The sequence below is a fragment of the Myripristis murdjan genome, chromosome 6, assembly GCF_902150065.1.
Source record: "Myripristis murdjan chromosome 6, fMyrMur1.1, whole genome shotgun sequence".
NCBI classification, from domain to species: domain Eukaryota; kingdom Metazoa; phylum Chordata; class Actinopteri; order Holocentriformes; family Holocentridae; genus Myripristis; species Myripristis murdjan.
Genome location: NC_043985.1, coordinates 5,469,976 through 5,497,268, shown reverse-complemented (window position 1 = coordinate 5,497,268; position 27,293 = coordinate 5,469,976). Strand labels below are relative to the sequence as shown.

Here is a 27,293-nt window from a genome sequence, read left to right as displayed (position 1 = left end):
TCACAGAGGAGCACACATTTTTCAAAATAAAGTTCCTAAATATGCCATGCCTGGAAATTTTCGTGACATGGTTCCAACATAACATGTGGTACATAGTGGCATATTTTATGGCCTAATACGGCCCTTGACAATGTGTTGAAAGGTCAGGTCCCATATCACATTGGACACTGTGGATTTTGAGGGTCGATACTAGTTTTCTTTGTATTGATGCTGCCCACAGCTAGTATTTTGTGCCAATATTCAGTATCTTAAAATGTCACCATTTCAGTACATTATTGTAAGCAAAATTCTCCACTGAACCTCTAACCTCTAACTCTGAACTGATTTTTGTTATGTTTTAATAAAAAATTTACAGACTGTTGCCCTTGAAGCCACTCCTGCATCACACTGGTGAAGATTACTCTAATCAGCCATCTACAGTAAAAATAATAACAAAAATATATTCACTAGGTGTGGGTGCGGTTGACCTCCCCTCAAAACCATGTCTGATTTCAAATTAGTCCCATTTTTTTTTGGCTCATATTGAACTCTGGCAGATAAAAGGCTTTGATTCCAGCTGGGGTCACCTATTTTAAATATCTATACTCTATTAGTACTTTAAAACATAACTTTATCCATACTCTACCTAGACTCTATTTTCCCATATATTTCCAAAATGTCAACAATTAATCGCCTCCCTACAGGGCAAGTTATGCCTTGCTTGCCTTAGTTCTTGGGTTGATACAGTCCTGTAATGACAATGGACACTCCACAAATCCCAAAGTGTGTCTTAATTATTATATGGATTGTGCACTCTGAAATGAGACCGTTTTGTCTTGCTGTTATAGGTGTTTGTTTTTGGGCCGAGCAGACAGTGTGCAACATCTCCAACATGCCATTTTGTTTTTCTGTAGCGAGCAGAGCTTGTGTGGCCCACATATCAAATCAAAAGCATGTTGCAGACATTGGCAGCTCGCTCACTCACCGTCTGCTCAGAACTTTACTCTGAAAAGCTGCAGCTGTCTGCATATGCTGCTGTGTAACGTAGTGCAAAATGAGTAGTGAACTTGGTTAGGTCTGGGATAAACTGAAAAATAAATGCACTGTATACCTCGTGAATTTAATTTAGCACATGAAAATATATTTCCAGTGTCAGTGTATAAAGACTTGCTTTGGATGCTTTTAGGATTGAGCTTTGGAGAATCCATAAGGCTCATGGGACTGTTGTGGACAGACGAGCACCATAGCAAGTAGGATGCAGGCAGCTCAACTGTAAAGAAATTGTTGAGATTTTCATTCAGAATTTATCCGTATTATAGAAAATGATGGGGAAAGTAGGGTACAGGTTGAAAATGGCAAGAGTTATGCTTTAAAAGAACAGTTCATCCCAAAATTACCCATTGGGATAGTAATGTGTGTCTTATGCTCAATGAAAACTTGTCATAGCAGGCTTCTCTAAAACAGCTGAAGTCAGTGGGTACTGCTTTTTAGAGTTTCAAAAAGGGCACAAAATGGAAAAAAATATAAGTATGTCTTGTGCAGCATGATCCAAGTCTTCCTAAGCCAAATGATTCCATCCTGAGTAGAAGAGACAAACCTGTGTGTTTATGCTGCTATATAGCTTCACGAGCCTTTTTTTTTTTAGCAAAACAGTTCACACTGACACGTACCCAAGCCTCCCGTGTCCATGTTCTCCTCGATGAGAGCTCGAGTGTGAACTGTTCCTATCAAGTTAAGTATCCACTCAACAAGGAGTTTTAAGTGTACTGACGTGCATTTCTCCCTCTGACCATTCTTCCTTCCATTCTTCCTCTTCCTTCATCCCTTGCCTCTTTCTCTTGTTTGACCTTTCACCCCTCCCTGAAGACTCCAGCAGCTGTTGGAAGAGAGAGAGAGGGAGGAAGGGGAGGTGGTGGTGGTGGAAGAGGTTGAGGATGCCAGGTTTGTCCGAGCTTCCACCCTCCTGTTGGCATTTCCATCCCTTGCTTCCTCTAATTTACCATTTTATTGTTTTGTTGTTGTTGTTGTTTTTGGTTTGACAGGTAGTTGCCACACCTGGAGTGACACCTGCTACTGTAGCAGCTCTTCCCCCACATAAAAGCACATTCCTAGCCATTACATTAAGCTCTGACCACTTCATCTTCTACTCCACCCACTGACCAACAACCCTCTTTCACACAATGTGCCTGCTTCCTACTAAATCCCTATTGGGTGCTCAGAGGTTTTAAGAAGTATCTAAGACAACCTGGAACTGGAAAGTGTGCAACATGAGGAAATTGATATTGTCATCATGAGAGCCTGAAGCAGGGATACAGAGCATGTTCAGTGCTGATGTTCAGTGCCCTATTTCATGGTATCATGATCATACTGCCCCACAATGCTTAATCACACTAGCTTAAAGGTTTGAAACTTCTCAAGTCTGAGTTAACTTGAATTTGTTTTTAAAATCGGGTGCCTATACAAAATGTGATGCCCTCTCAGCATAATGTTTGGCTATATTAATCAGGCTCTGTGTAGAATGTATTAAATCACATGACATGGTTTGGTAAATACCCTTTCCCTCTGTATTAATCTTTCATTTTCTTTTATTCAGCTTTTCTAGATGATAATGTGCAAAGCACCACTTAAGGCCTTTCTAACCCTCTTGGACTGGATAAAATATTTATCCTACAGAGCCAAGTTACTTCTTTGGTTTACAAATTTTTTTCCTTTCTTTTTATTTATTTTTTTTTTGTGCTGCATATTCCAACCATGCTTTTTTTTGTTTTGGGGTTTTGTTGAGACTCTAATGAGATGCATCCCTCCTTTGTTAAAAGAATGCACTGGCTTTTCATGCAAACAAAGCCAAAGTCAACTAGACACAATGGAGAACCTGATATCAATCAAGTTGATTTTTGCACAAATTTCATCAAAGAGCTTATTTGCCAAAAGACAGTGTAGTCCTTTGATAACCAGTGTGCTCTGCCTTTAGGTGTTCATTACTTACATTGATTTTTCACAGCTAAAGGAATGATACATTTATTCTATCCCACGGATGTATTATGCAACCTATGTTTCATATTAACATGTGTATTACAATACCTATGAAGACGCCCATGCTATCACGTGGGATAGCATGTGCCATCCCATTTGTTCTGTTTATGAAATATTTCACATTGGATGGTGATTGATAGCCGATGGATGGCGTCTTTGAATCTCACCATGTCTGAATCTTTCAGCGCCGTCAAGGAGGAAGTCCCTGACAATGAGCAAGAGAAGGGGATGGAAAAGGAGATGACAGAGCGAGCCAGTGAGGACGCTGACATGGTATGACTGACAGCTGGTTTGATCAGTCTTCCACTGAATGCACACAACACCTTCAAATACGATACTTTATCATTGGTGTATAATCTTCCAGGAGGTCCAGGAGGGCAGCGATCATGATGACGGTGAAGAGGAGGAGGAGGAGGAGGAAGAGGAGATGGATGTGGAGGAGAGCTCTGATGATTCTGACTCTGAGTCGGACGAAAAAGGTATGGGGCCGAGTTTTCCTGTGCCCTCCCTCTCTTTGTTTTTAGCGAAGTTGATAGCACAGAGAGACGGAAACGATTGGAAGCATATCTGAGGATGTAACATGATTATAAATTTAAATGCATACATCGTCCATCTGTATCCACCAGAGAACTACCAGGCAGATCTGGCCAACATCACCTGTGAGATCGCCATCAAGCAGAAGCTGATAGACGAGCTGGAGAACAGCCAGCGGCGTCTGCACACACTGAAACAGCAGTATGAACAGAAACTGATGATGCTGCAGTGTAAGATCAGGGACACTCAGCTGGAGAGGGACCGTGTGCTCCAAAACATGGGTAAGACCAGGATGCTGTTTGCCAGTAGGTGGAGTCCCATATAAGTCAATGTAAAATACAGTTTGGATCAAAAACATCCACCAAATGGCATCTGTGGCTTGGGTTTTAAAGTCTGTGCCTCTAATTAAACCCCAAGCCAATATTTATTTCAGCACTTACTTAAATTTTGAAGTTTATATTTGCCCATACCTTCTTCTTCATCACTTCATCATTTTATTCGGTGCTCTTTAATAATGGAAACGTACTGCTGAAAACCTCCACACTACACATGAATTGATGTGTAATTAACTGTGCAATTAATGAAGGCTCTTAAAACCATCATCCTGCAGCTTGACAGTACATTTAAGCTCATCAGTCTGGTGGATCAAAACATTGTCTCATTTGGAATTTGATGCAGATTTTCAAAGGTTGGAAGAGCTTCTGCACACGTAGAAATCTGCACAAGAGACGCCTTGCATTTTAAATGTAAAATTAAATTTTTTCAATTTTCATGAAGCTGATGTTGAATATAACTGTATAAAACATGGAACAAAATGTATTCTTGCAGAATGCTATTGATTGCATATAAAAGTATAGAATTGTCTCTTGCTACATGAGTCATTTACGTCATTATTGCATTCTGTCTTTTTTGGGGAGATGTCAATCCTTTTTACTGTGGTTTTTTTTTTTTTTTTTTTTTTACATTTTTTTTTAATGTTGCATATTTCAAGGTTCAGTGGAAAGCGGCTCTGAGGACAAGGCTCGCAAGATCAAGGCTGAATATGAGAAGAAGCTGAGCGTCATGAACAAGGAGCTTCAGAAACTTCAGGCAGCTCAGAAGGAGCATGCCCGCCTGCTTAAGAACCAATCACAGTACGAGAAACAGCTAAAGAAGCTTCAGATGGACGTGACTGAAATGAAAAAAACTAAGGTATGGTTAGTTGGTTGGCTTTCCTCTTGAGGGTTGTGTGTGAAAATATTATAAGTGCATCTCTGGGAAATTCAAGGTCACACTGACTGTAATCTACTGTGTAACCTCTTTTGATGAGTATCATTGTTACAACACTGAGGACAAGGGCATTAAGCAATACTTTAACTGGTCTTAAAAGAGCCCTCACAGCATTACAGTTTCTCTTGGTGCTTCTAAGACTAAATAAAGAAAATTGTAGGTTCAACATGACTGTACTGACTGATTGGTCCAGGTTCGTCTGATGAAGCAGATGAAGGAGCAGCAAGAAAAGAACAGAATGAACGAGTCTCGCAGAAACAGAGAAATTGCTACTTTGAAGAAAGACCAGCGTAAGCAAGAGGTTAGTGGCAGGGCTGTCCCCTGCATCCTCTTTAATTTCATTTGGCTGTAATTACATCTAAATCAACCAAGGCCATAAGCTCCAGTCTCTTAATTAAACTAATGCTGTTTTCTTCCATAGCACCAGCTGAAATTACTTGAGGCTCAGAAGAGGCAGCAGGAGCTTATTCTGAGGAGGAAGACTGAGGAGGTGAGCAGTTACTTAGAGATATTTTTTTTTTAAACTGCAACACTCCTTTCTGGCATTTACCTATAGAAAGAGTAAAACATGCATGATACTGAAACAAGTAACATTTCAAGATCTCAACAGGTTGGATATCTGAACAGGTTGACACTGTGTATCTATTTATTTGTGATTTAGGCAGTGCTATTAGCATAAAAATGATGGAAAATAAAGCATGAAAAAATTACTGACTTAGAGGAAAGAAAAATGTGTTAATTGATTTTTCTACATCATCATCAATTTATATTAGATTTTAATACATTATAAGCTAATTAAAAAAAATCACATAAGGTGTGGTTGTTATTATGTTGTTTTGAGTAAATTCGTTTTTTACAGTGCAGGTACCCATTTGTAAAGAAAATGATACATCATGCAGACATACACATACACAATGTATGCCAGAAGATTTTCTTAATGTGTGTGTCTGTGTGTGTGTGTGTGTGTGTGTGTGGTTTGGTTTCTGTTTGCTGTGTGTGCCAGGTGACTGCCCTGAGGCGGCAGGTCAGGCCCACCTCAGGCAAGGTTATCAGGAAGGTCAATGTCCCAGAAGCAGGTCAGGACTCCCACCGACCACCCTCTGGACGCATGTACTCCTCTGGCAGCGCTGCTCCCAATGGCACTCGGTGAGTTGGTGTGTGTGTTTCCACATGTACATGCTGGTACAAATAGTTACTTGTGGTAGGAAGGAAAGCCTACTAAATAGGGAGACCCAAAGGATTATGGATGCATTACTTGCATGGCCAGCTGAAGGCCCCAAATGTAATCTAAGAGTACCTTTGCAAGTGATTTGTTGATGTGCATATTTCTCTTTTGTCTGAATATCAATACTATAGAGTGTGTTTAATTCAAAGACCCTTTGCATACCTTTTGGTATTGTGTGCATCATGGTGTGCTGCTTATGAGGTCAGTGATCACCGTTGATCCTACAGCTGCATTCATTTAAACTGCCAAAAATATTTTGCATTTTGCTGCATCATCATAGCTTAAGAAGCAGCATAGAAACCACAGAAAACCAGGTTCACTCAGAGCTTGCATAAAACTGTCTGAAATGATTACAAAGTTTCAGTCGATGAATCGCGTCACTGACTACAACTGCTGGGTGTGTGCAGGTCTTCCTACAGACGTGCAGCAGGTGTGTACTCCACCAGAATGGCCCGGAATAAATGGCAGTCTCTAGAGCGGCGGATCTCTGACGTCATCATGCAGAGGATGACCATTTCCAACATGGAGACTGACATGAACCGCCTCCTTAAGGTAAAACCTTACCACAGGACTTCTGAATGTTCCTGTCAGAGGCTGAATGACTTTATAGCCTCTTGAGACCCAGCCAGTGCCTTTGTGTCCTCTGTAGTGGACATTATAGATCTGGAGCTGTAGCTTCAGGACTGCATGGTATCATGAAGATTCCTGATGTGCCTTCAAGAGGACAACCTAAGCTTTACAGAGATATCACATGTTTGGGCGTTCTGGCATTTTTTTAGTGAAATACATGTAATTTTTCTCGTGTGTTCGAACCAAATGGATGCTTTCAGTGAGATTTTAGTGAACATGAACTTTTTGGAGCATGAAATACAAGCCCATTTTATGACATCCACTGTGGTGGACACTGGGTCAAAAAATTTGCACATGGAGCTCAGAGTTCATTCCCATTGGTTTTAATGGAGGACTTCAGGGAGGATAGTTACCTATCTGCACATGTGCACAAATTCACACACACACACACATATCTTCCCCCTGGGTCACACACACATGTCTCTGCAATAGAAACATATGCAAGGGCTTCAGCAAGGTCTGGAGCTTCGGAATGAATGTTCAGTGGCACGAAGCCAGCTTTCAGTGTGTGTGTGTCCAGCCATAATGCACGTTGATGATATATATATATATATATATATATATATATATATATATATATATGAGGTATGTAAGGTGCTGTCGAGCAAGCCAGTTAACTGCGGGCAGCTCCCAGGTTGTAATGAGTGTAAATGTATGTGAGCGCTGTCGAAAGAACAAGTAAACTCTGAGCAAATCCTGTCTGCATTAGAATTGAAAAGGAATATGGATGTGTCTTGAGTCTAAAAGCTCATACTGCATGCAAGCACAAAACACCATAGAATAACAATACACATAAATAACACTTTCAATTCAATACATCCAATATGTTTAGTTCATTTTTCTGGCATTTTCCTTCTGATCCTGCACAGCCCAATGCCTAAATAAAAGTGCACAAGTATATTCTCAGGGAGGAGACACTTAATTGCTCATAAATTTCCTTTAAATTACCTGAGTGCTGAGTCAAAACAATCTGCTTTAAGTAGAACTGTGACCTGTACTGCCCTGTCTGCCCTTATAGCAACGGGAGGAGCTGACCAAGCGTAAGGAGAAGGTCATCAGGAAGAGGGACAGGCTGGCCAAGGAGGGGCCGGAGGCAGAGAAGGCACTGCTTCCCCTGAATGAGGAAATAGACGCACTGACGGCTAACATCGACTACATCAACGACAGCATCGCAGACTGTCAGGCCAACATCATGCAGATGGAGGAGGCCAAGGTGACATGGAGACAGATGCCTAAAAGTAGATGTTACACATGTATCAGTAACCGGTTGTCCCCCACAATGAAATCAGGGGAAGGAACATGAATGTGCCCTCATCTGTCTGCTCATGTCTCACAATATCTCGGACGCCACTGATTGGATTTTCACACAACTTAGTAAATGGCGCTCGTTATCACTGACTTAAAGCATTTTCAAAATTACACATTAGCCTAAAGGGAACACCACAATGACGTCATTGACAGTATCTCTAATGCTGATGATTGGATTTTCCCAAAATTCCCAGTTGTGCCATTCTGACATTTTTTTTTTTTTTTAATTTTACTGATTTCACTAAAGGGGGTTGTATAACATTTGTTAACCATTTCACTTTCCCAAAACTTGGGGGGTTATTTCATCTTACCACTGAGTTCTTACACTTTAGAAATTACACTGATCAGCCAGAGGGGGGCACTGCATCATTTTCTGACTAATCCATCTGTAATTCACAGTATCTCAAGTATCACTGATCCAGTTTTGGAAAAACAGGCACATCTCACCGCTCAGAATAACACTCATTGGCCAAAGTGAGAACTTATGATAGCTCAGAATCAAAACAAAAGTTTACCGTTGTGCTGTTTGAACACCTGTACTGCATAGAGAAAGGGGAGAAGACTGATCCTTCTGGGCAGAATGGTGAATGTGTATGTAACTGTATGTGTGATTAGCAGCGTTGCTGAAATCGCATGTAAAAGCTAACAAACCTTAACTACATATTGATTCCTCATCCTTTAGAAAAGTTATTTTAGTTTATTTCTCCATTTTGTAATGAAATTGAATGGATTATCTCTCACACTGTGAATTTCCAGGAGGAGGGTGACACAGCGGACGTCTCTGCTGTGATTGGCTCCTGCACCCTGTCAGAGGCTCGTTTCCTGCTGGATCACTTTATGTCTATGGCGATCAACAAGGTACAAGTCCTGATGATGACAAAATATTAGTTGATGGTGTGTGCATCATCTGCTTAATGCCTGCTGTCCGATCTGATCAGGGTCTGCAGGCGGCCCAGAAGGAGTCCCAGGTGAAGGTGATGGAGGGCAGGCTGAAGCAGACGGAGATCACCAGCGCCACCCAGAACCAGCTGCTCTTCCACATGCTTAAGGAGAAGGCCGAGTTTAACCCGGAGCTAGACGCCCTGCTGGGGAACGCCCTGCAAGGTAACAACAGTTTGGTAACAGTGTTTGTCATGGCGTTAAAACTGGAGATGTGAATGTGTTTCATAGAGGTAGAGAACCCAAAACCAGGCCCAGGCCTCCGGCTCAGCCAGCCCACCTCCTGGAAGCTTTTGAACAGAAACACTGAAGCTGATCACACACATACACTTAAATTGTTTATTGTCAAAAATGTAACGCAACACTAGACAGTGTTTTTTAGACTTCTTTGTGAAGATTGTGACCTTCCAGAACATGGGCTGGATGATTGGTCGATTGCATGATTGGGCCTGTTGAGTTGCTCTTGCCTGCTGCTGCTGAATAGATGCTGGTCTAAAGACTGTTTTTGTTCACATTAGATCATATTGAACCAGAGTTCTTTGGAATATTCAAAAACGTGCACATTTTATAGGCTATGGAGATGACTTTACACAAATTATTAAGGCTGTTGTGTTTTCTCTTTTCAGTGTTTGCCAGCATCTGTTCAGTTGTATGCTCGGTTATAGTTGCACTTTATTTTCCTTTTGTTTTTTTAGAATTTCGGGGGACTGTGTTATTTGATTTGTGTGTTGCCTTTTTTCTTTTCCCCCATGTTTTTCTTTACTTTTTTGTATTTTTTCACAGAGCTAGGTAACATGCCAGCTGGTAAGTGGAAACTATATTAGACTCTTATCTGTGTTATGGATGCATGGTTCCTTCCCCCCACACTTTGAAACTAACTAAACATAACATGAACAGGTGCATGAGGTGCAATGCAACCAGGCTTCCCTCCATCTGTCTGCTGACCGCTCCCCTTCCTCTCCCTTCCCCATTTCCCTCGGCTCACCATGTGCTACAGCCACCCTGCTTTAGCACTCTGTTAACCCCAGACCCTTCCACAGGAACCATACAACATGGATGTTTTGTCTCTGTCGGACCCTGTAGGTCAGCTGCCCCCTTCCCGGGAGAAACGGACTAATGATTCCTTATAATTCGTGACCATATTGTCTTGTATTGGGTGCCCCTCACTATGACCCACACACCTTTCTTTATAACCCTCCCCGCCTGACCTCTCTCTGACCTTTGACTTCTCCACCTTTTCGATCTATCTCATGCCATTGTTTACCTCAGTGAGTGGCCAGGGACCACATTTCTCTTTATTTTGTTCGATAAACGGCATGGTGCTGCGCTGACATTGACCTCATCTGCTTCCCTTGTTCATCTTTCCCACATCCCACATTCTTATCAGCGGTTATTAAAAAAAATAATGATAAAAAAATAGTCGGACAGACAATTTCACACCATTTTGTGACACTGGGCAAAATGAGAGTATTTTTGACTTAGGGGTGTTTTTTTTTCAGCAAGTGAGTATTTGGTATCTCTAATATTATTTGGTGTTGTGATTTGACAGAAAACGGGGATGACAGCAGCAGTGATGAGTCTGCCCAAAGTCCTTCTGCAGAGGGAAAGTAAGTATGGCTACTGGTTATGTAGGGATGGGAGCTTTACATTCCTTATAGCTGTGGGAAAAAAATCAGTACAGCAGTGTGTCATGATATCATTTTATGGAATACTGTATTGATTCTGTAGCCCCTTGTATTTGCCACTTATGCCCTTCATTCTGTGCTGGTTGGTCGGTCGATCAGTCGGTTGTCAGAGGAAAGGTCCAGAGGACCATATCTCAAAATGTATTTAGGGAGTCACCATGAATTTTGGTGACAACATTGATGTCTTCCTGGAGGATGAAACCTGGCAATTTTGATGACCACATGACCTCCCTCTAGTGACACCAGTTGGGTGAAATATCACGCTTGTTTTAAATAAAAGTGCATTGTGCTAATTATGTTTGAACATTAGGTTAATAAGGTTTTACTTGTATGTAGTCCTTCTTGAAGATGTGATTTTATACAGTATATATGTATATACATAGTTTGTATACTTAATAATTTTATATATGCAAGGTCCTTAATGCTACATGCCTATACCTTGGTATGAGTGGAAATACAAGCAGTAGAGTCATACCGGTGTGGACTTTGCCCGGGTCAAACAAGTCTGGATCAGGTGTTGGGGAACCAGGGCAACCTGATGACAAGTGGGCCACTGGAACAAGACAACATACTTGGACTAGGACAGAGATTCCAGCACCTTGAGGCTGTACACTAAGTGGAAAGAGGGATGCTGAGGACTGGTGAGCGTCAAAACCACCATCCAGGATGAAACAACAAAGATCCAGGAATACATCAAGAAGATGACCTGCTAAGTGAATACCTCAGGCAGAAGCCCAGTGAGGAGGAGGAGGAGGAAGGGGAAGAGGCGCTATCATGGCGGGAGAAGCCCCTGCACGGTATGTACCACCAACAGATAGCAGAAAAGGCTGATATCGAGAAAACATAGCAGTTGTTGGAAAAGGCTGGACTGAAAAACAGCTTAGAGGCTCTGATCATGGCAGCAAAAGAACAGGCCCTAAGCACAAGATACACAAAGGCTGGGGTCTACCATACCAGGCAGGACCCCAGGTACAGGCTGTGCAAAGATGCCCCTGAGACAGTACAGCACATCACAGCAGGGTGCAAGATGCTGGCAGGTACGGCATACAAGGATAAGCTGGTGGTGGCTAATCAACCAGACATCGTGGTGGTTGGTAACAGAAGAAGGCAGTAGTGATAAATGTAGCGATCCCACAGCAACTTCAGGAAGAAGGAACAAGAGAAGCTCAAAAAATACCAAGAGCTGAGAGAAGAACTAGAGAAGATGTGGGGAGTAAAGGCATCAGTGGTGCTCCAGCAGATTCCAGGAACAACATCTGAGATCTCTGTCCAGAAGAGTGCAGTCCTCAGAACAGCTAAGATACTGTGCAGAACCCTCAGGCTCCCAGGCCTCTGGAAGAGGACCCCAGCTTGAAGGAGACACAAAGACCACCCAATGGGGAATGGGGATTTTTTTTTTTTTTTTTTTTTTTTTTGTATGAATGAGTGTGTGTGTGTATTATTATTAGTCTATCCTGATGTTATGTAATATTGTAACCTCTCTTTCTACATTTCTAGTCGTGAGTTGTTTGCCAATAATCAACCTTAATGGCATCTAATATTCATAAAAAAACTTTCTGTTCTCTCCAGTACCTTGGCCTCAGATCTCATGAAACTCTGTGGAGAGACCAAAACAAGGAGCAAGGTACCTTCTGTCATGTTTACCATGTTTACTACCGTGTTTATGTCATGCTCTATACATGAAATCCAGTATTTTATTCCCGCTGTGTAATTCTAAGTCTGTCTGTGTTCCACAGGCTCGCAGGAGGACCACCACTCAGATGGAGCTGCTGTACGCCAACAGTGATTCCACCTCTGACGCGCCCACAGCCGACTTCTCTAGCCCAATGCTGCCATTGGCTGAGACACCAGAAGGGGGCGGAGACTTGGACTCGTCAGGCTCATCAGTCAGAGACTACACCGCTCTCTCCCCTGGCTTTTCCTCTAAAATGGGCAGCATGTAAGTCCTGGCCCTGCGCTTTTTGCTGGCATGTTAAACTCTGCTTCCTGCATGTTGATATCTCTGCTGTTGCTCTTTTGCTTTTATTTAAAATTTTTTGCCGTCGTCTTTGAGGCCTGAAAAAAGTCACCCCTCCCCCCCCACCACCAACCCATGAAATCTTGAGAAATAAAAGCATGTAGAAAGACGGATTCATTAACTTTTGTTTGGCCTAATAAGTATTTCCCCCCTGCAGAAATCCATTTCTGGTTCCGTAACACCAACTGCATAACACACTAAGAGCTAAAATGCTAACCAGGTGGCTGTGAATTAGCTTTTGAAAGTTCATGCCTCACACTTGCACATTAACTCGCTTAGGAAGAAAAGCAGAAGCTTGGCTGGCAGAAACTGGGCAGGTTAGGTGGTGGATTTTGTTTTGTTGGGATGTAGTAGTGTAGCGCTAATTCTACATAATGTTCACACTAATTATACATGAGCTTGGGCGAAGAAGAGCCACTGTTTTGGGACTTTAAATGCCAGGTAACCATGTTTCTGTGTGTACTGCATGCTCACCTCCTCATTTTTGTCATAATTTCCTATTGGTTTCACATCCCTGTGTGTGTGTGTTTTTTTGTTGTATTATTTGTGTGTACTGTCTTTGTGTTGTTTGTGGATAACTGTATGAAACTGAACAATCAGTTCTGGCTCCAGAACTCCGTCAGGCTTGGAAAAGCGAGCACCGGAGCCTTCGCCGCTCTCTCGCAGGAAGACGTATGACAAGGCACAAGCAGCGGCCGAAAGGGCAAAGGTCAAGGAGATCAAACAGTAAGAGCTTGTTGCCGACACTGTGGCCAGCGAGCCAAAAAAAAAAAGTGAAATAACTTTCCTCCAACTCTACTAATACTCTCCCTCTTGGTTCCTTTTACCTTTGAAAAGCATGTGGTATCAACTAAATCAAAAATGTTGTGTGCAACAACCTTTGACCTGCCAAGTTCTACGCCGAATTTAAAGTCAAACCTTTCTGACCTAATGTACATACTCTGCCTCCTCATTGAGCCATAAGAGCATTAGTTTCTAAGACTTTATTATCACTGGTATTTTTGACATAAATTCAGTGTTCAACTTGCTTTACCAGTATCCAATACCGCTGCTGCAAATTTGGCTAAAATATATAAAACTCTTATATATTGAGGAAATTGCTTTCCTTTCCCTTTCCATATCAGTAACTTTGTGTGATTGAGTATTGACTTGGGAAGCTGTTGCCTTTTTTGACATGTATGCGGAATGAGCTGCAGTCTTTAGAGAGAGAGAGTTGTGTGTGGGTGCATGTGATCCATATGTTTACTGAATATTGCTTTCTTCTTGTCATACAGCAAAGAGATCAAAATTTACCACTAGAAAATAGATTATCAGCTTAGTTATCAGCTTGACTTTGATTCAGAATGAATGAATCTAGTATCTTCAAATTTGACCATATTCGCTCACTCACTCACACACACACACACACACACACACACACACACACACACACACACACACACACACACACACACACACACACACACTCTCACACTGCTACAGTCAGTGTTTCACCCAGAATTTCCTTTCTGTCAGAGTGGCCTTTGAAACAGCATTGAGACCCTCATGAGGCACTAATATTCTCTACTGAAACTCAGACTAATGAAATTATTTCAGTGTTGTTAGCTCTTAAAGGGAGAGTGACCCACCATACTAATTCAGTCTGGGATACAATTCTCTAAATGAAGATTAATTAGTTAAAAAAAAAAAATGCTTTGCAGTTGCATTCCAATTCACCGGTGGTGTTTTGAAGGTCTTTAATTATACAGTTGAACAGCAAGGTCAGCCAATAAAAGACGTACCTGAAAAAGTTCAGTAAAATTTAAGTTAAAGTAAATGTTAGTTTGGTTTGCTGCCAAATTCAGGTTATTGTGACTTAAACAATCAGCTTTTTTTTTTTGACATTGTTAGCTCGCTAAAAATCCAGGAAGCCATATTGTGGCCATCACTAAAGATGTTCACAAGAGGTCAGGGGATTATCTTCAAGCTAACAAGTGGCACTATCTTAACAAAAAAATTGATCTGATGTACCAGAGGGGAAATGGTCAGTTCTCGATCAAAAACAAGACCTGAGAAGTCCAGTACTGGCCATTAATACAGGTGTGTTAAGTCACCTCAAAGCCCTCTATAAATATTTAATAAAAGGGCAAAATCAGCTTGATATAGCCACTAACTGGTGTATTGGTCTAAACCCAAATGTAAGTCAGATGTGCGTATTATTATGTAAAAAAGCAAGCAGGATACACAGAAAATTTCAAGAATGTTGTATTATGGCTTAAGATAAGTCTGAAATGCATGAACATATCCAAGTTGTTGCTTTTTAGAGAGTCAGACAGTTAGTCCCAGATGTTATGAATGCAGCACACACGTTTCCTGTATTCACACAGTCCTCCCCTACTCTGCCAGCGGTGGGTTAACAGCTTAACAAATGCTAAATTGTGCTGGAGTTTGATTGGCAGGCATACCGTCTAGCTTTCTAGCCCAGCCAACAGCAACCCCAAGAACAGCCCGCAAAACACACACACAAACACAAGCACACACACACACACACACACACACACACACACACTGCCCATTTGTCATCACATCATTTAGCTGTCTGACAAGGTGAGTTGGACGCACTGCAGACGTTGTGCAGGATAAGTAAAAATCAGAGATAAGTAAGATGGACACCAGCTTGCCAGAGTCTCACATTAGACTGGGAGGAGGATGCCAGGCTCTGCAGCATGAGCAGTATTAGGAGGTTGTACTCCAAAATCTCTCAGCTTATCAAACACCAGCTAAGGCGTTAATCCCCATGCTATCAGAGAGGAAATAACATTTTTCCTGTCAATGTGGGTGCGAGTCATGTTGCACTCATATGTATCAGGACAATTTCCAACAAACTTGATTTGCTGCTGTAGTAATGCAAAAGCAATCGAATACACTAAGCTCTAAATAGTTATGATTTTTATTATTTTGCTGTAGTTTTCCTCTATGTAATGTATGTCGGACAGTGAAAAATATTCATTGATTAGAAAAGAAAAGAGGTACTAATTAATCAGTAGCTGTGTGGTCTATCAGCTTCAAGGAATGCTGGATTCTCTCTTCCCCTCCAGGATGAATGGATGCCTCCGTCTTTCAAAAACCCACATCTGCTGCTCTGTTCCCCCCCCTCTCTCCCATAAGTATAACTTTGATGTTTTGTTTTTAATCTACATGGCACAGACTGAATTTCACCTGTGGTGTGAAGGATAAAGCTGAGTCTGGAGGACGACCTCAGTCGGTGTAGTTGGGTCCCAGCTTTCTCGTTACAACCCTCAGCGTTGCTCAAAGCCTCAATGAATTAAATATTAACGCATTTTGACTGTGGGGGTGGCGCGGTGGCTAGAGAGGTGGTCCTGTAACCAGAGGATTCCCAGGTGGAATCCCCATGGCTTTTCAAGTGTCCATCCTGCTTAAGTGTCCTTGTGTAAGACATTGAGTGAATCGGGCGCTGGTTAATGCTCAGGACAAAAAACAACAATGATTGAATTGGTTCTCTGGGATCAATAGAGAATCACAAGAAAAAAAAAAAAAAACACTTTAATTGTCCCAAGGTTATTACTGCTATTGAGTCCAGACCGCCTTACCTTCAGCAATTCTCTCTGTTGGGGTTTCTATTTCACTAGGGTTTGTATTCACTGGCACTGTGGGCCCTTTGTGGTCTCATTATAAGACACTCTTAACCTCATTTACCTACATCTCACTCAAATATTGATGTCTATAAGTGTGGTACACCATCGGCCTCTGCTGCTAGTACACTGCTATTGATAGCTATGACTGTTGTACATTAGACATTGTCCAATTACCCTTTCAGATGCCAATTTGTTGACACTGCCAGCAGATCTGTTATTGATCGGTGTTTCTGGGATGCTATTGAACAGTTGCTTCCTAATGATACAAACACCACTGGTTTCTAATGATTGTCTGACTTTGTGGCTTTGGGTGTTTTAATCTATTATGGGCTGGGGGAGGTGTTTCTGTTCAAATCGGTCTTGTCATTTTCTTTGGTGAACCATTGACTTCATCCTTTTTTTTTTTTTCTTTTTTTTTTTTTTTTCAAATATTTTGATTTGCAGCATCTCGCTATCCGGCCACATGGGTTGCATGTTGTGTTCTTGCATGATTGGCTAACTTGGTGTGATTTATATCTGTGCTGCTTTAGATTTTTCAGGCTGCATATGTCAGTTTATGCAACTATTGACGGTCAGTTGTGTGTGTGCGTGTGCGTGTGTGTGCGTGTGCGCGTGTATCCCATCCACAGGGGCGTCATTAACCCGGTCCCATCCACTAAGAGCAGTCGATCATCCACGTTACAGTGTGTTCACGTGGCAGAGGGACACAGTAAAGCCGTTCTTTGTGTCGACTGCACTGACGATCTCCTCTTCACCGGATCCAAAGGTTGAAATGGCATTACCCACAATCTTTCATAAATTCCTTTCTTGTGCCCATAATTTCATTTTCCCCATCTCTCCCTCCCTAGTCATGTACTTATTCATCCACACATTTTGTTCCTGCTTCCTTCTTCCTGTCCCTCCTGCCTTATCCCTTGGTCTGTTTTTGCTGCTAGCTCTAGGTCTTCCTTTCTTTCTGTCTCTTTCTTTCTTCTCTCATCACAAATTCCCCTATACTGTGAGTGTATCCTCTTCATTGCTGCATTAATTTTGTTATGGCAATGGTAATTTGTCACATTTGGATGTGCTGTTATGTAATCGTAAACTAAGCTCGACAGGGATTAATTAATAAATTGTCATATGTGGAACAGCAAAAAAAATGCGGTGATGAACTAAAACGACTCATGGCACATACAGCGAAGCCATTGCGGCAAATGAGCTTTTTATGATTGTAATAATTAGCGATGAAGATGACGGCAATTAGCTTGATTGAAGTTCTCATTTACCCCATGTGGAGATAAAGCCTCCAGCCCCTGCTCCTGCTGCCCTGGTCACTCAGTTTACTGCTCTTTCTGGGACTTTTGTGTTGCTCATTCAAAAGCTGGTATTGTGTTCCATGCCTTGCTGCAAGCTAAATTTCCTATTAGAGAGACAACCGTCTTGAACTTACCCTGAACCCTGCTGCACCAATTTTGACATCTTTTGTCAGCGTGGTCTCCCTCAGAGAGCGCATCCTAGTGAATGAGATTTTGTAAAGGTAACATTCTACGAATTTTGAAATCCTGGTTTCCTGTGTGCCGTCTTCGCAGACCGGACCTGTAAAGTGTGGAACCTGGTGACGGGCCAGGAGATAATGTCCCTGGCCGGTCACCCCAACAACGTGGTGTCAGTCCGTTACAGCTCCAGTTTGGTCTTCACCGTCTCCACATCCTACATCAAAGTCTGGGACATCCGGGACTCAGCCAAGTGTATACGTACTCTGACGTGAGTGTGACTGTCTGGACAGATTTATGGCGTCAGCCACCAAGTGCCTGTTTTTTTTATTCCTTTGTCGTGTTTATTTTCAAGTGTAATGATGACCTTTTAGGTTACCCTGACAGTGCTGAGACCTCAAAGGCATTCTCCAGCATTCTTCCCCTCTGTGTTATGCATACTTCTTTATCCTTGATTCCAGTGGGCTTTGACTTCAGAAACACAAATTAAGGCTTGGAATATCTTAAAATTAATGGATTGCCTTTCTGGACTTCTGTCTGTCCTACGATCAACAACTCACATTCTGAGGAAAGCCATGTGATTTGTTAATTTGTTGATACAGCATCAGTTCTAAATCAGTTTCACCGTAATTTCATGGCGTGACAAAATCATAAGTAGTCCTCAGTGGTGGCTAATTTTCACCAGTGGCACATCTTAAATTAAAAAAAAAAGCCAAATTTGAGCCCTTTCTCAAACCAAGACCTTGAAATTCAATGAAGATTTCTTAAGTTTGATGTCCAAGTGAGTTGAGGTTACTGTGTTTATCCTCTAACCTCCTCATTTCCTTTTGCACATTTATATAGATTTTATATCCATGTTTTTTTCAGGTCCTCTGGTCAGGTGAATGTAGGGGACGTCTGTGCGTCCACCACCAGCCGGACAGTCACCATCCCAGCAGGAGAGAACCAGATCAACCAGATAGCTCTCAACCCCAATGGGACGGTTCTATACACCGCTGCCGGAAACTCAGTCAGAGTCTGGGATCTCCGAAGGTATGCAGGGGGGAAAGCATTTCACTATGAAAAATACACATAATTCAAATTATAACACTATATAGTGTACATTTGAGCACTTGAGCCCTTGACACATGGCTTTGTGTTTAGTGTGGTTTAGAGATGCAAGACATATGTAGTCCTCTCAGGACCAGAGCTGGGAAAATCTAAAAAAATTGAAATGTTTTAATATAATTACCAGTCAGGATGTTTCAGGTTTAATATTGATTGTCATTGTTCAAAAAAAAAAACTTTCATCATGTGATTGAGAGAATTATTTTCAGTGTAATGTTTTTATCATCAGAATATCCATAACCCTTAAGTAAAATCAGGTGTTTACTGTTAATTTGAAGCTTTTTGAAGCTGTTAACAGCAGTCATCCATGGAGACCTGAGGTGATAGGACACCCAGAACTATATAGGACAAGGCGAGTGGTCCTTTTATCTCATGTACTATTTCTTTGCTCTTTATGACGTTGTCACCTTTTTTTAGATGTGATGCACATCTGTGATTTGCAGGTGCGGCTCACTTGTTCATTGGTCGGGAGGCCAGTACTTTCGGAGGCATTGTGTATAATTAACATGGTGAAGAAAAAAGGGGAATAAGCAAGGTTGAATTATACTTTTATAGAGCAGCAAGAGAAGGTGCAGGGCAACAGAAAGAGATTAGAGTTTTTGCTGGCTGTGTTTGTGGATGTCAGTGGTGTGTTTGTTCAGAGCGCTGTTTATTGTGCAGGGTTAGTCTGAGATATTTGAAGCACTCCACCATCTCAACAGTTACATTATTGAAGCAGGTGGGATTGTGGGCTGTGCTGTGTGCGTTGGGAGTGTTAATTAACAGTTCTTTTGTTTTTTGCTACATTCCACTGCTGATAATTTGTCTGTGCACCACTGTGTGAAGTGGGAGATGGAGTCTTGATAGCCTGAAACAGAGTCATTGTCATTAAGGAGTGTGAGTACGGTGGTGTTGTCAGAGTATTTGAAGTATGTGGTGATGGATGAGGGGCTGACACCATCATTCATGTAGAGGAGTAAACAACAAGCGGCTTGAGACACAATCATGTGGGGCTCCGCTGTTGGTGATTGTGGTAGAGGAGGTGACAGGGGCATTGAGATGCTGGAGTTTCCTGGTCATCTGGTGGTGCTGGATGGTGTCGAGCAGAACTGAAGTTGATGAAAAGGAGTCTTGCAAAGTTACTGGATAGTTCTAGGTGTTGTAGGAGGGAGCGAAACAGCCATGCCGCAGCATCCTCCGCCCCCCATTTTGGCCTTATAGACAAACTGATGTGAGTCCAATTGTGGTCCGACTGTTGACAGGATCATATTAACCACCATTTTTTCCAGGCATTTCACAGCAATTGAGGTGAGTGCATCTGGCAGGTGCTGGTTTAGTTCTGAGGGGTGAGGTTTCTTTGGAGACGGTGTGACAGTGATTGCTCAACTACCAATGCGCATCCTCCAGTGTGAAGTGAGCAGGGTGTGCAGGCTGGACAGGGTCTCCAGGGTGTGGACAAGCTGTTCAGGTGTTCCACAAATGAGGCAGGGTCATTGTGTACTTACTTTTCGAAAGTCTTATTTAGTGTTTATGGTGCTGAATTCCTATGCGAGTTTCTGTTTATATTTGAGTTGGGACTTGACAATGTCATTCTTAACTTGACGGCTTATCATTCTGAGTGTAACCCAGTGCAGCCGTTGAAATCCTCTCTGGAGGTGTGGCTTGACTCACTGTAACAAACAGAGAGGTCGCATTTTATTTCACTTTTTAAAATTCGTTTAATGCAAAATATTCCCATTTATTGATTACCTGGTTATCATTTTGCAGAGGTGGACCGAAAGGCTGCATTTTTATTTTTCAGTGTTCAGATTTGTTTTATGAAAAAGGACATTGGCGCTTGTCAATCCGCTCCCCCACTGCATGTCCCGCCAATGAGCCCCCCCAAAAAATTCTGTCATCCATCACATTGTCAGCTAGTCAGTGTTAGTTTTAGAAAATTGCCTTTTTGTTCCTCTTGAGAAGTAGTAACCTCTTGGTAACTGGCAGTGTGGATGTGTAACATTTAAAATACTTTGAATTCAGTGTGCCATGTATACTTTACAGTGGGACTGAATGGTAAACTTTTTTTTTTCTGTTCACTCAGGTGATGCCTGTGTATATGCAGTGATTTTCTCCTTTTTTCTATGAGGCTATACAGAGCTACAGCTATTTTCTTAGTTGTTGACTTCCCCTCCATGGTTGCAGCAGAGCTAAGTCAGGGACTGAGTGTGAAATTATTGAATTTCAATATATCAATATACATTTTTCTCTGTTTCAGATTTGCATCCACAGGGAAACTCACCGGTCACCTTGGTCCAGTTATGTGCCTGACCGTAGACCAGACTGGAAACAATCAAGACCTGGTGATCACTGGGTCCAAGGACCACTACATCAAGGTGTGCAGCTCTTTTCTTTTGGGGGCTTCATCTGTTTTTTGTTTTGTTTTTTTGTCCTGTACACTTGTACTTGCACTGAGACTGATGTTATAGTTTTGATGTGAGCCCAGATTATTAGAGCAGTATAGAATATGATACACTGGATGGATGATGATGATGATAATGAAAACTCTTCATTGAATACCTAGTAGCTAGTGCTAATAGTAGTCAGATATTAAAATGAATAGCAGTTGACTTGTGAAATTAGCCCTCTGATGAGGAAGCTACAGTAGGTAACAAACTGCAAAGAACTAATTGTATGCATAGGTTCTCAGAGCTACACACCATGACTACAGTTCTAAACAGTTCCCAGTTCTTTTTTTGCCTCGTCATTTTATACTGCACAGTAATTGCACATCACTTGTATACAGCCGGCTTGGAGATTTGTGACACAACTACAAAGCCTCAATTGAAAGTCCTACTTGACTCACCTTTAAAACCTTGTCTTCTGGCTCTTGCAGCTGTTTGATGTGGCTGAGGGCTCTCTGGGCAGCATCAGCCCAACACACAACTTTGAACCGCCCCACTACGACGGTATCGAGTCGCTGGTGGTCCAGGGCGACATCTTCTTCAGTGGCTCCCGAGACAATGGCATCAAGAAGTGGGACCTGGACCGCAAAGACCTGCTACAGGTACCGCATGTTTGCAAGGAGGCCAGCCTTTGACCACAGTACATACCTGAGGAAGACGTGTTGACGTGTATATAGAAACAACAGCAATTAATGGTCTTTTTTTTGCAACAGATATGCCAGTACATCTTGTTGTCATTTTGGCCCTTGCATTTGAGTGTGAAAGTGAGGCTGCAAAATGATTTGTCAAAGTTGTTTGGCCTTTTGGCATTGTCTTCTTTGCAGACCGTAAGTGGAGGTTGTTTTTTTTTTGTAATACTGGTGCAGCACATTGCTAGTGTTATCTGTAAGGCAAAGCTCTCTTACAAAACTTGCGAACACTCTTTGTCTTGTCAGTTGTTTGTTCTTCTTTAAATGGAAACCCAAAATGCTGCCGCACAGCAGATTTAAACTTGAGGCATCTCCAGTTTCAGTTTTGCCCGAATCATTTTGTCAGCTGCTGCCTCTACACAGTATTGAGTTCTGCTAGACTCAAAGGAACCATGGTGACCCAAGCTAAAACTTGCTACCATTGCACTCTGTAATGCAACCCTAACCCTAACAAAGCAATTGGGGTAATTCTTTTGTTAGATATTAGACAATAGCTGAAACCCTTGTTCAATATGCATATGCATGTTTTTTTTTTCCTGTATTCCAAATTTTCCCTGTTCAGTCATTTTGATTACTCTCTGTTTCCCTTTAGTATGTATTGGCAGTGTTAGACAGAAGCAGGTGCACACAGCCTGATAATTAGCCCTTCAAAAAATTGACACCAGCCCATCCGTGTTGCCCACCACTAATTTAAGTGAGGATATAATTTTACTCATCAGCTCTTGCAGTGTCAGTTTGTAAAATTTTGTCAGTTTGGTAAATAAATCAAACATCCCTCACTTTGCCTTGGGTTTAATTTTTGGTTTTGCGTTTTGGTCTAAATGCTGTTTCAGAGGGTTTTCCACCATAAAAACAATGAGAGATGCAATTTTTTGAAGTGAACATGTTCAAAATTCAGTACAGTGTAGAGCACAAAATATTGTCTTCAGTCCAAAATATTGAACCTTCAATCCTTCTATCCAACAGCAAGTGCCCAACGCCCACCGTGACTGGGTGTGCGCCTTGGGTGTTGTCCCTGGATCCCCGGCCCTGCTGAGTGGCTGCAGGGGAGGGGTGCTCAAACTGTGGCATACAGACACTCTGGGGACCTTAGGGGAGCTCAAGGGCCACGAGAGCCCCATCAACAGCATCTCCACCAACAGCAGCCACCTGTTCACCGCCTCCGAGTCAGTCACCCACCGAGCCACACACACTTTCTGTCTCTCTCTCTCTCTCTCTCTCTCAGTTTATGGCCAAGACAACAGCCTCTTATTAGCTGCAACAGTGTGATTCGTGGCAAAAACACTTTCAACCTAACAACCACACATGCCATTTAGGGTCTTATGTTAGAATCTTGAAAATGATTGGTGTTGTTTGTCTGCTGTGTCCTTCAGCAGCAATGAAAAAAAAACAAAAACAGGAATCACAAGCTTAAACTGTCAAAATCAATCTCTTGGCTGTCAGGAAAAGAAGGTTGGCCAGCTTGTCTTACACTCATGACCTTATTAAATATTTCATTTTACTATCTTCTGATCTCGGTCATGAGGCCAAAATGTATTGCTCAATAATTTTTGTGTGTTTTAATGACAGTAGAAGAGATGCATTTTGACAGAGTATCACGTGCTTTAGATTCCTTGTAGAACCCAACCAATACATCGTCTTGCTGATATTATCCGCTAATATAGTTTCATTATGGCAATATCTATCAGCATATGTTTGCTGATACGCAAATACAACAACAAAAAAGTAAATAATGCAGTAAGACATCAAATACTTCTTCCAGGACACTGCAGTGTTTGATGTTTATTTATTATTCAGCTAAATATCAGGCCTCCAGTACCTTCCTTCCTTCATTATAACCATATGGCGACCACATTTGTTAAAAAAAATGTGTGCTTTAATGTATAAAAGGTATTGGCTAGTTTATCATGATCAGCTGTTTTAAATTCCAGATATCAATATTGCCCCATGAATAATTTCATTTTCTTGTTTTCCAGTGACCGGACAGTGAAGATCTGGCGCGCCCGTGGTGGGCTGGACAGCACCTTAGAGACGGCTGACAATGCAGATGACGTGGCCAGTAACTGAACACAGCGCCCCCTGCAGGTCGCAACTCTGGAAGGACTCTTAAAAGCAGCATGCCATGCCGCTGCCCTGCACTTTGACCCCTAACCTTTAAAGCCCAGCACCCACCTGACCCCCGACACACGTACACACACTTACACACATCATGTAACCCTAATGCCCGAGTTCACAGGAAATCCCCAAAAAAAAACAAAACAAAAAAAAACAGAATCTCCCTACCGTTCCTCTAGCCTCTGCCAGAGGAACTGTCTTTTTTCACTGTTTACTTCCTGGGAAGATGTTGGTAGTGTGACCCAGGAGGCCACATCATGGATGACTCTTGGCAGCATAAACTCTCGTCTTGTTTTTCCTTTTGCTCGTCGAAGCCTCAGATCGTTACGAGAACCGAATCTCTGTTAGGTCATACACAAGACATGTTGCCATCTAAGAGTTATGTCTCAAAAAGTGGTGTAACACACACCCAATGAAGTGCTGACTGCAGGGAAGCAAGCTGATGTGGTCATTAGTTTATTTCCCAGTTAAAACACTCACTGAAATTAACTCTGCTGCTCAGCTTAGGTTTAGTGCTGTGCCACTATAAAATACACCCGCAGACATGCACCTATCCCAAAACAGGGTGTTTATTAGGGTGTTTTGTTGGATTGGGAAAACAGACGGATGATGGAAAGAGAGAATGAGTGAAGATGGTTGAGGAGAAAATTTTGGTAGAGGAAACGGGTTGGTAGCTGGCCTTCACAACCCACGTCTTTTGGTTTTATGGGAATGGATTGTTTCTCTGCACTGTAAGCAGAACCAATGTCCCCGCGCTCCCTTCCCCCAAATAACAAAAGTGGCTTTATGTGAAAAAGACAAATCACCGTTCCCCTTAACTTTCTCTCTTGCTTTTGTTTTCCTCCTCAACTTCAGCAGCTGCTTTAAGATCAGCGACCAAAATTGTGAAACTTGTCTTTACTGTTGTGCACTGTACTTGTGAACACAATACACTACAGTAATAATACCACTCACTCTTAAGCACTTGTAAAAACCCACAGTACTAGTCTTTTCTGGTGACTTAATCCTTCCTAACTCTCTATGTGCAGGTTCAGCGTTTGAGGATATCCACACTTGTTGTCCATGTTTCATTGTATGTAGCAATGTACGTTCATTCTCCACATGTTGCTGTTACACTTTAAGTCCCTCACCAAACCCCACTACTGAGTTTTCATCTATCTCTCTGCTGCTATGTTGTGTGCTCCCCTTCAACCCTAAGAGGGCTTCTTGTTTTGGATGCCAGGTGAGGTCCACTTGGTACCGTAGCGATGTACTGTATATATATATAAATATATATATATATATGAAAATGTATCTTTTTGAGAGGAGGGGCCTTCAAACTTTGCCTGTGCTGTAAGCCTAACAACATAGACTGACGTCTGTCTCCCAATTCTGCTCCTTTTGGGACCTTACTGGGAACAGTGATGGTCACCCTCTTTAACTGGCCTCTTTGTCAAGATTGTTTGCCGTCGCTTTTGAATGTTCAGTGGAACAGCACTTGTAGGCATTATTCGAGTACATATCTAATGTATGTAAACAATGTATTAAAAATAATCTGACTGAATGTTAGTTTTGTGGGACCACCAACCTGAACGCAGCCTCTCAACAGAACTGAGAGGACCAGAATTGGCAGGGAAGACAGCTTTACGAGCAGTACAATGCTTTGAGCGGAGCCTTTGCTCCAGTTAGGTAGCAGGTTATGTTTAGTGGCCTACTTTTGGTTGTTTTTGTTCATCAAGCTGTACTTATTCAACATATCCTGGGCGTTCCCCTCTGGAGTTTTAGTAACTGTTCCCAAAATGGCTGATTCTGTAGCGATTCTAATGTCAGATGCCTGGTGAGAATAAATGCCATCTGTCAAAAAACAGCTCTGTGAGGTTTCCTTGGTCCTACCACTCATTTGCAATCAATTCTTTAAGGCTATTCCTTCTCCTATTAATCTAGGTTGGGTATGGTGTGGCATTTTTATATCACAGCCTGAGTTATATTTTTATTTGAGAATTTCAGTTTTGCTTTTAGCTTGTTTGTTTTTCCAGTTTTAGAATTTCATTTTTCATACAACTACCGTTCATTTCTAATGACAGATTCCTGTTTTGTGCTATTGTTCCCACCTTTCTAATGTTTTGTACCACATTCTGGCCTCCTCTAGTTGAAGCCACTTGCTGTAAAGTACAGTATGAGACATCAAATTATTTCTCTTCTCAGTTTGAAATGTTGAAAGGTGATGGCTGTGACAGGGCATGACCACAAGATGGCAGTAGCATTACCTGCAGGACTGACTGTGGTCACTTGAAGTAAAAATCATGAGTTACCAGGTAGAAGAATTAGAAGAATAAGTCTAAATTAGTAGAATAATGAGTAGGAAAAAAAAAAAACTTCCGAGACTCAGCCAGGAATGAGGAGTATGTGGGTCAAAACTGCTGCAGCCACATAACAATTATCCTTTTGATGATCATGTAGAAAAGAAATGCTACTGTGGGTACCAAAAATCTGCCACATCCTGCCACTTAGTTATGTATGTTCTCATTACAAACAAAATGAGTATTAGAGATGTCCAGTTTTATTTCTCTGCACCTACATATATACATTTTTAAGAGATCTATGCCCATTAAGCCAAATTCTATGAGACTCACACAAATTTTGTTGTGCTGTACTGGACCACACTGCTTTATTTAACTATTGGTGTTACAGTCCTTTGTGCCATAATCTGGGATGAGCATTCACAGAAAAGCTCAGCTCAGACATCAAAAGAGTGATTTACTAATCCGCCAATGGGGACCACAGCTCCTGGCATCCCAGAACACACCTAGCAACCACTTGAAATCGCCGACCACAGCCTTGGTAACCTGCAGTACTCACCCTACAACCACCTAGTAATACCCCTACTTTTACCAACACTACTCTGAATATTACTATTACTGTGGCTTATTGACTTACCGCTAACCCTTGCAGTTTCCTAATTTTACAGCTTGCTATTGATCTAATCAATAATACACTGATGGGGTGGCTGACACTGCTGCCTCAAAACAGCTGTATCAACAAACAATTACACCAAGAACTGGAAACAGTTTATTAGTACTCACTCTATGATGTCTGTAAAGTCATATGATATTATAAGCTTGAGAGTAATCAAGAGACTTTAGACATGAGATTTCAATTTTTTGGTTAATGTCATATGTCTTAGTCATAACATATGATATCCTTTTAATGACAGACAAGTGATCACTATGTAAACTAACATGCTACAAACAGTA

At 41.8% G+C, this 27,293-nt stretch overlaps 1 protein-coding gene across 6 annotated transcripts in view; it reads left to right on the top strand.

The window, feature by feature from the left end:
• LOC115360364 (kinesin-like protein KIF21A) overlaps positions 1-25,906 on the top strand; it is a 62,123-nt gene extending 36,217 nt beyond the window's left edge. Inside the window, exons 12-35 of one of the 6 annotated variants that reach the window (XM_030053245.1) lie at positions 3,198-3,285; positions 3,377-3,491; positions 3,639-3,827; positions 4,538-4,737; positions 5,009-5,116; positions 5,237-5,305; positions 5,819-5,961; positions 6,448-6,592; positions 7,689-7,883; positions 8,735-8,836; positions 8,917-9,082; positions 9,701-9,721; positions 10,467-10,524; positions 12,172-12,226; positions 12,339-12,541; positions 13,232-13,345; positions 15,697-15,765; positions 16,884-17,020; positions 17,823-17,997; positions 18,594-18,758; positions 21,070-21,187; positions 21,688-21,858; positions 22,912-23,111; positions 23,922-25,906. In XM_030053245.1, the coding sequence (XP_029909105.1) occupies positions 3,198-3,285; positions 3,377-3,491; positions 3,639-3,827; positions 4,538-4,737; positions 5,009-5,116; positions 5,237-5,305; positions 5,819-5,961; positions 6,448-6,592; positions 7,689-7,883; positions 8,735-8,836; positions 8,917-9,082; positions 9,701-9,721; positions 10,467-10,524; positions 12,172-12,226; positions 12,339-12,541; positions 13,232-13,345; positions 15,697-15,765; positions 16,884-17,020; positions 17,823-17,997; positions 18,594-18,758; positions 21,070-21,187; positions 21,688-21,858; positions 22,912-23,111; positions 23,922-24,012 (3,097 nt within the window). In that variant the 3' untranslated portion in view covers positions 24,013-25,906. Of the gene's footprint in view, positions 1-1,845; positions 1,921-3,197; positions 3,286-3,376; positions 3,492-3,638; positions 3,828-4,537; positions 4,738-5,008; positions 5,117-5,236; positions 5,306-5,818; positions 5,962-6,447; positions 6,593-7,688; positions 7,884-8,734; positions 8,837-8,916; positions 9,083-9,700; positions 9,722-10,466; positions 10,525-12,171; positions 12,227-12,338; positions 12,542-13,219; positions 13,346-15,696; positions 15,766-16,883; positions 17,021-17,822; positions 17,998-18,593; positions 18,759-21,069; positions 21,188-21,687; positions 21,859-22,911; positions 23,112-23,921 lie in introns of all 6 variants that reach the window. The other 5 variants (XM_030053244.1, XM_030053249.1, XM_030053246.1 and 2 more) reach the window with 5 other exon arrangements.
• The last annotated feature ends 1,387 nt before the right edge of the window (positions 25,907-27,293 follow it).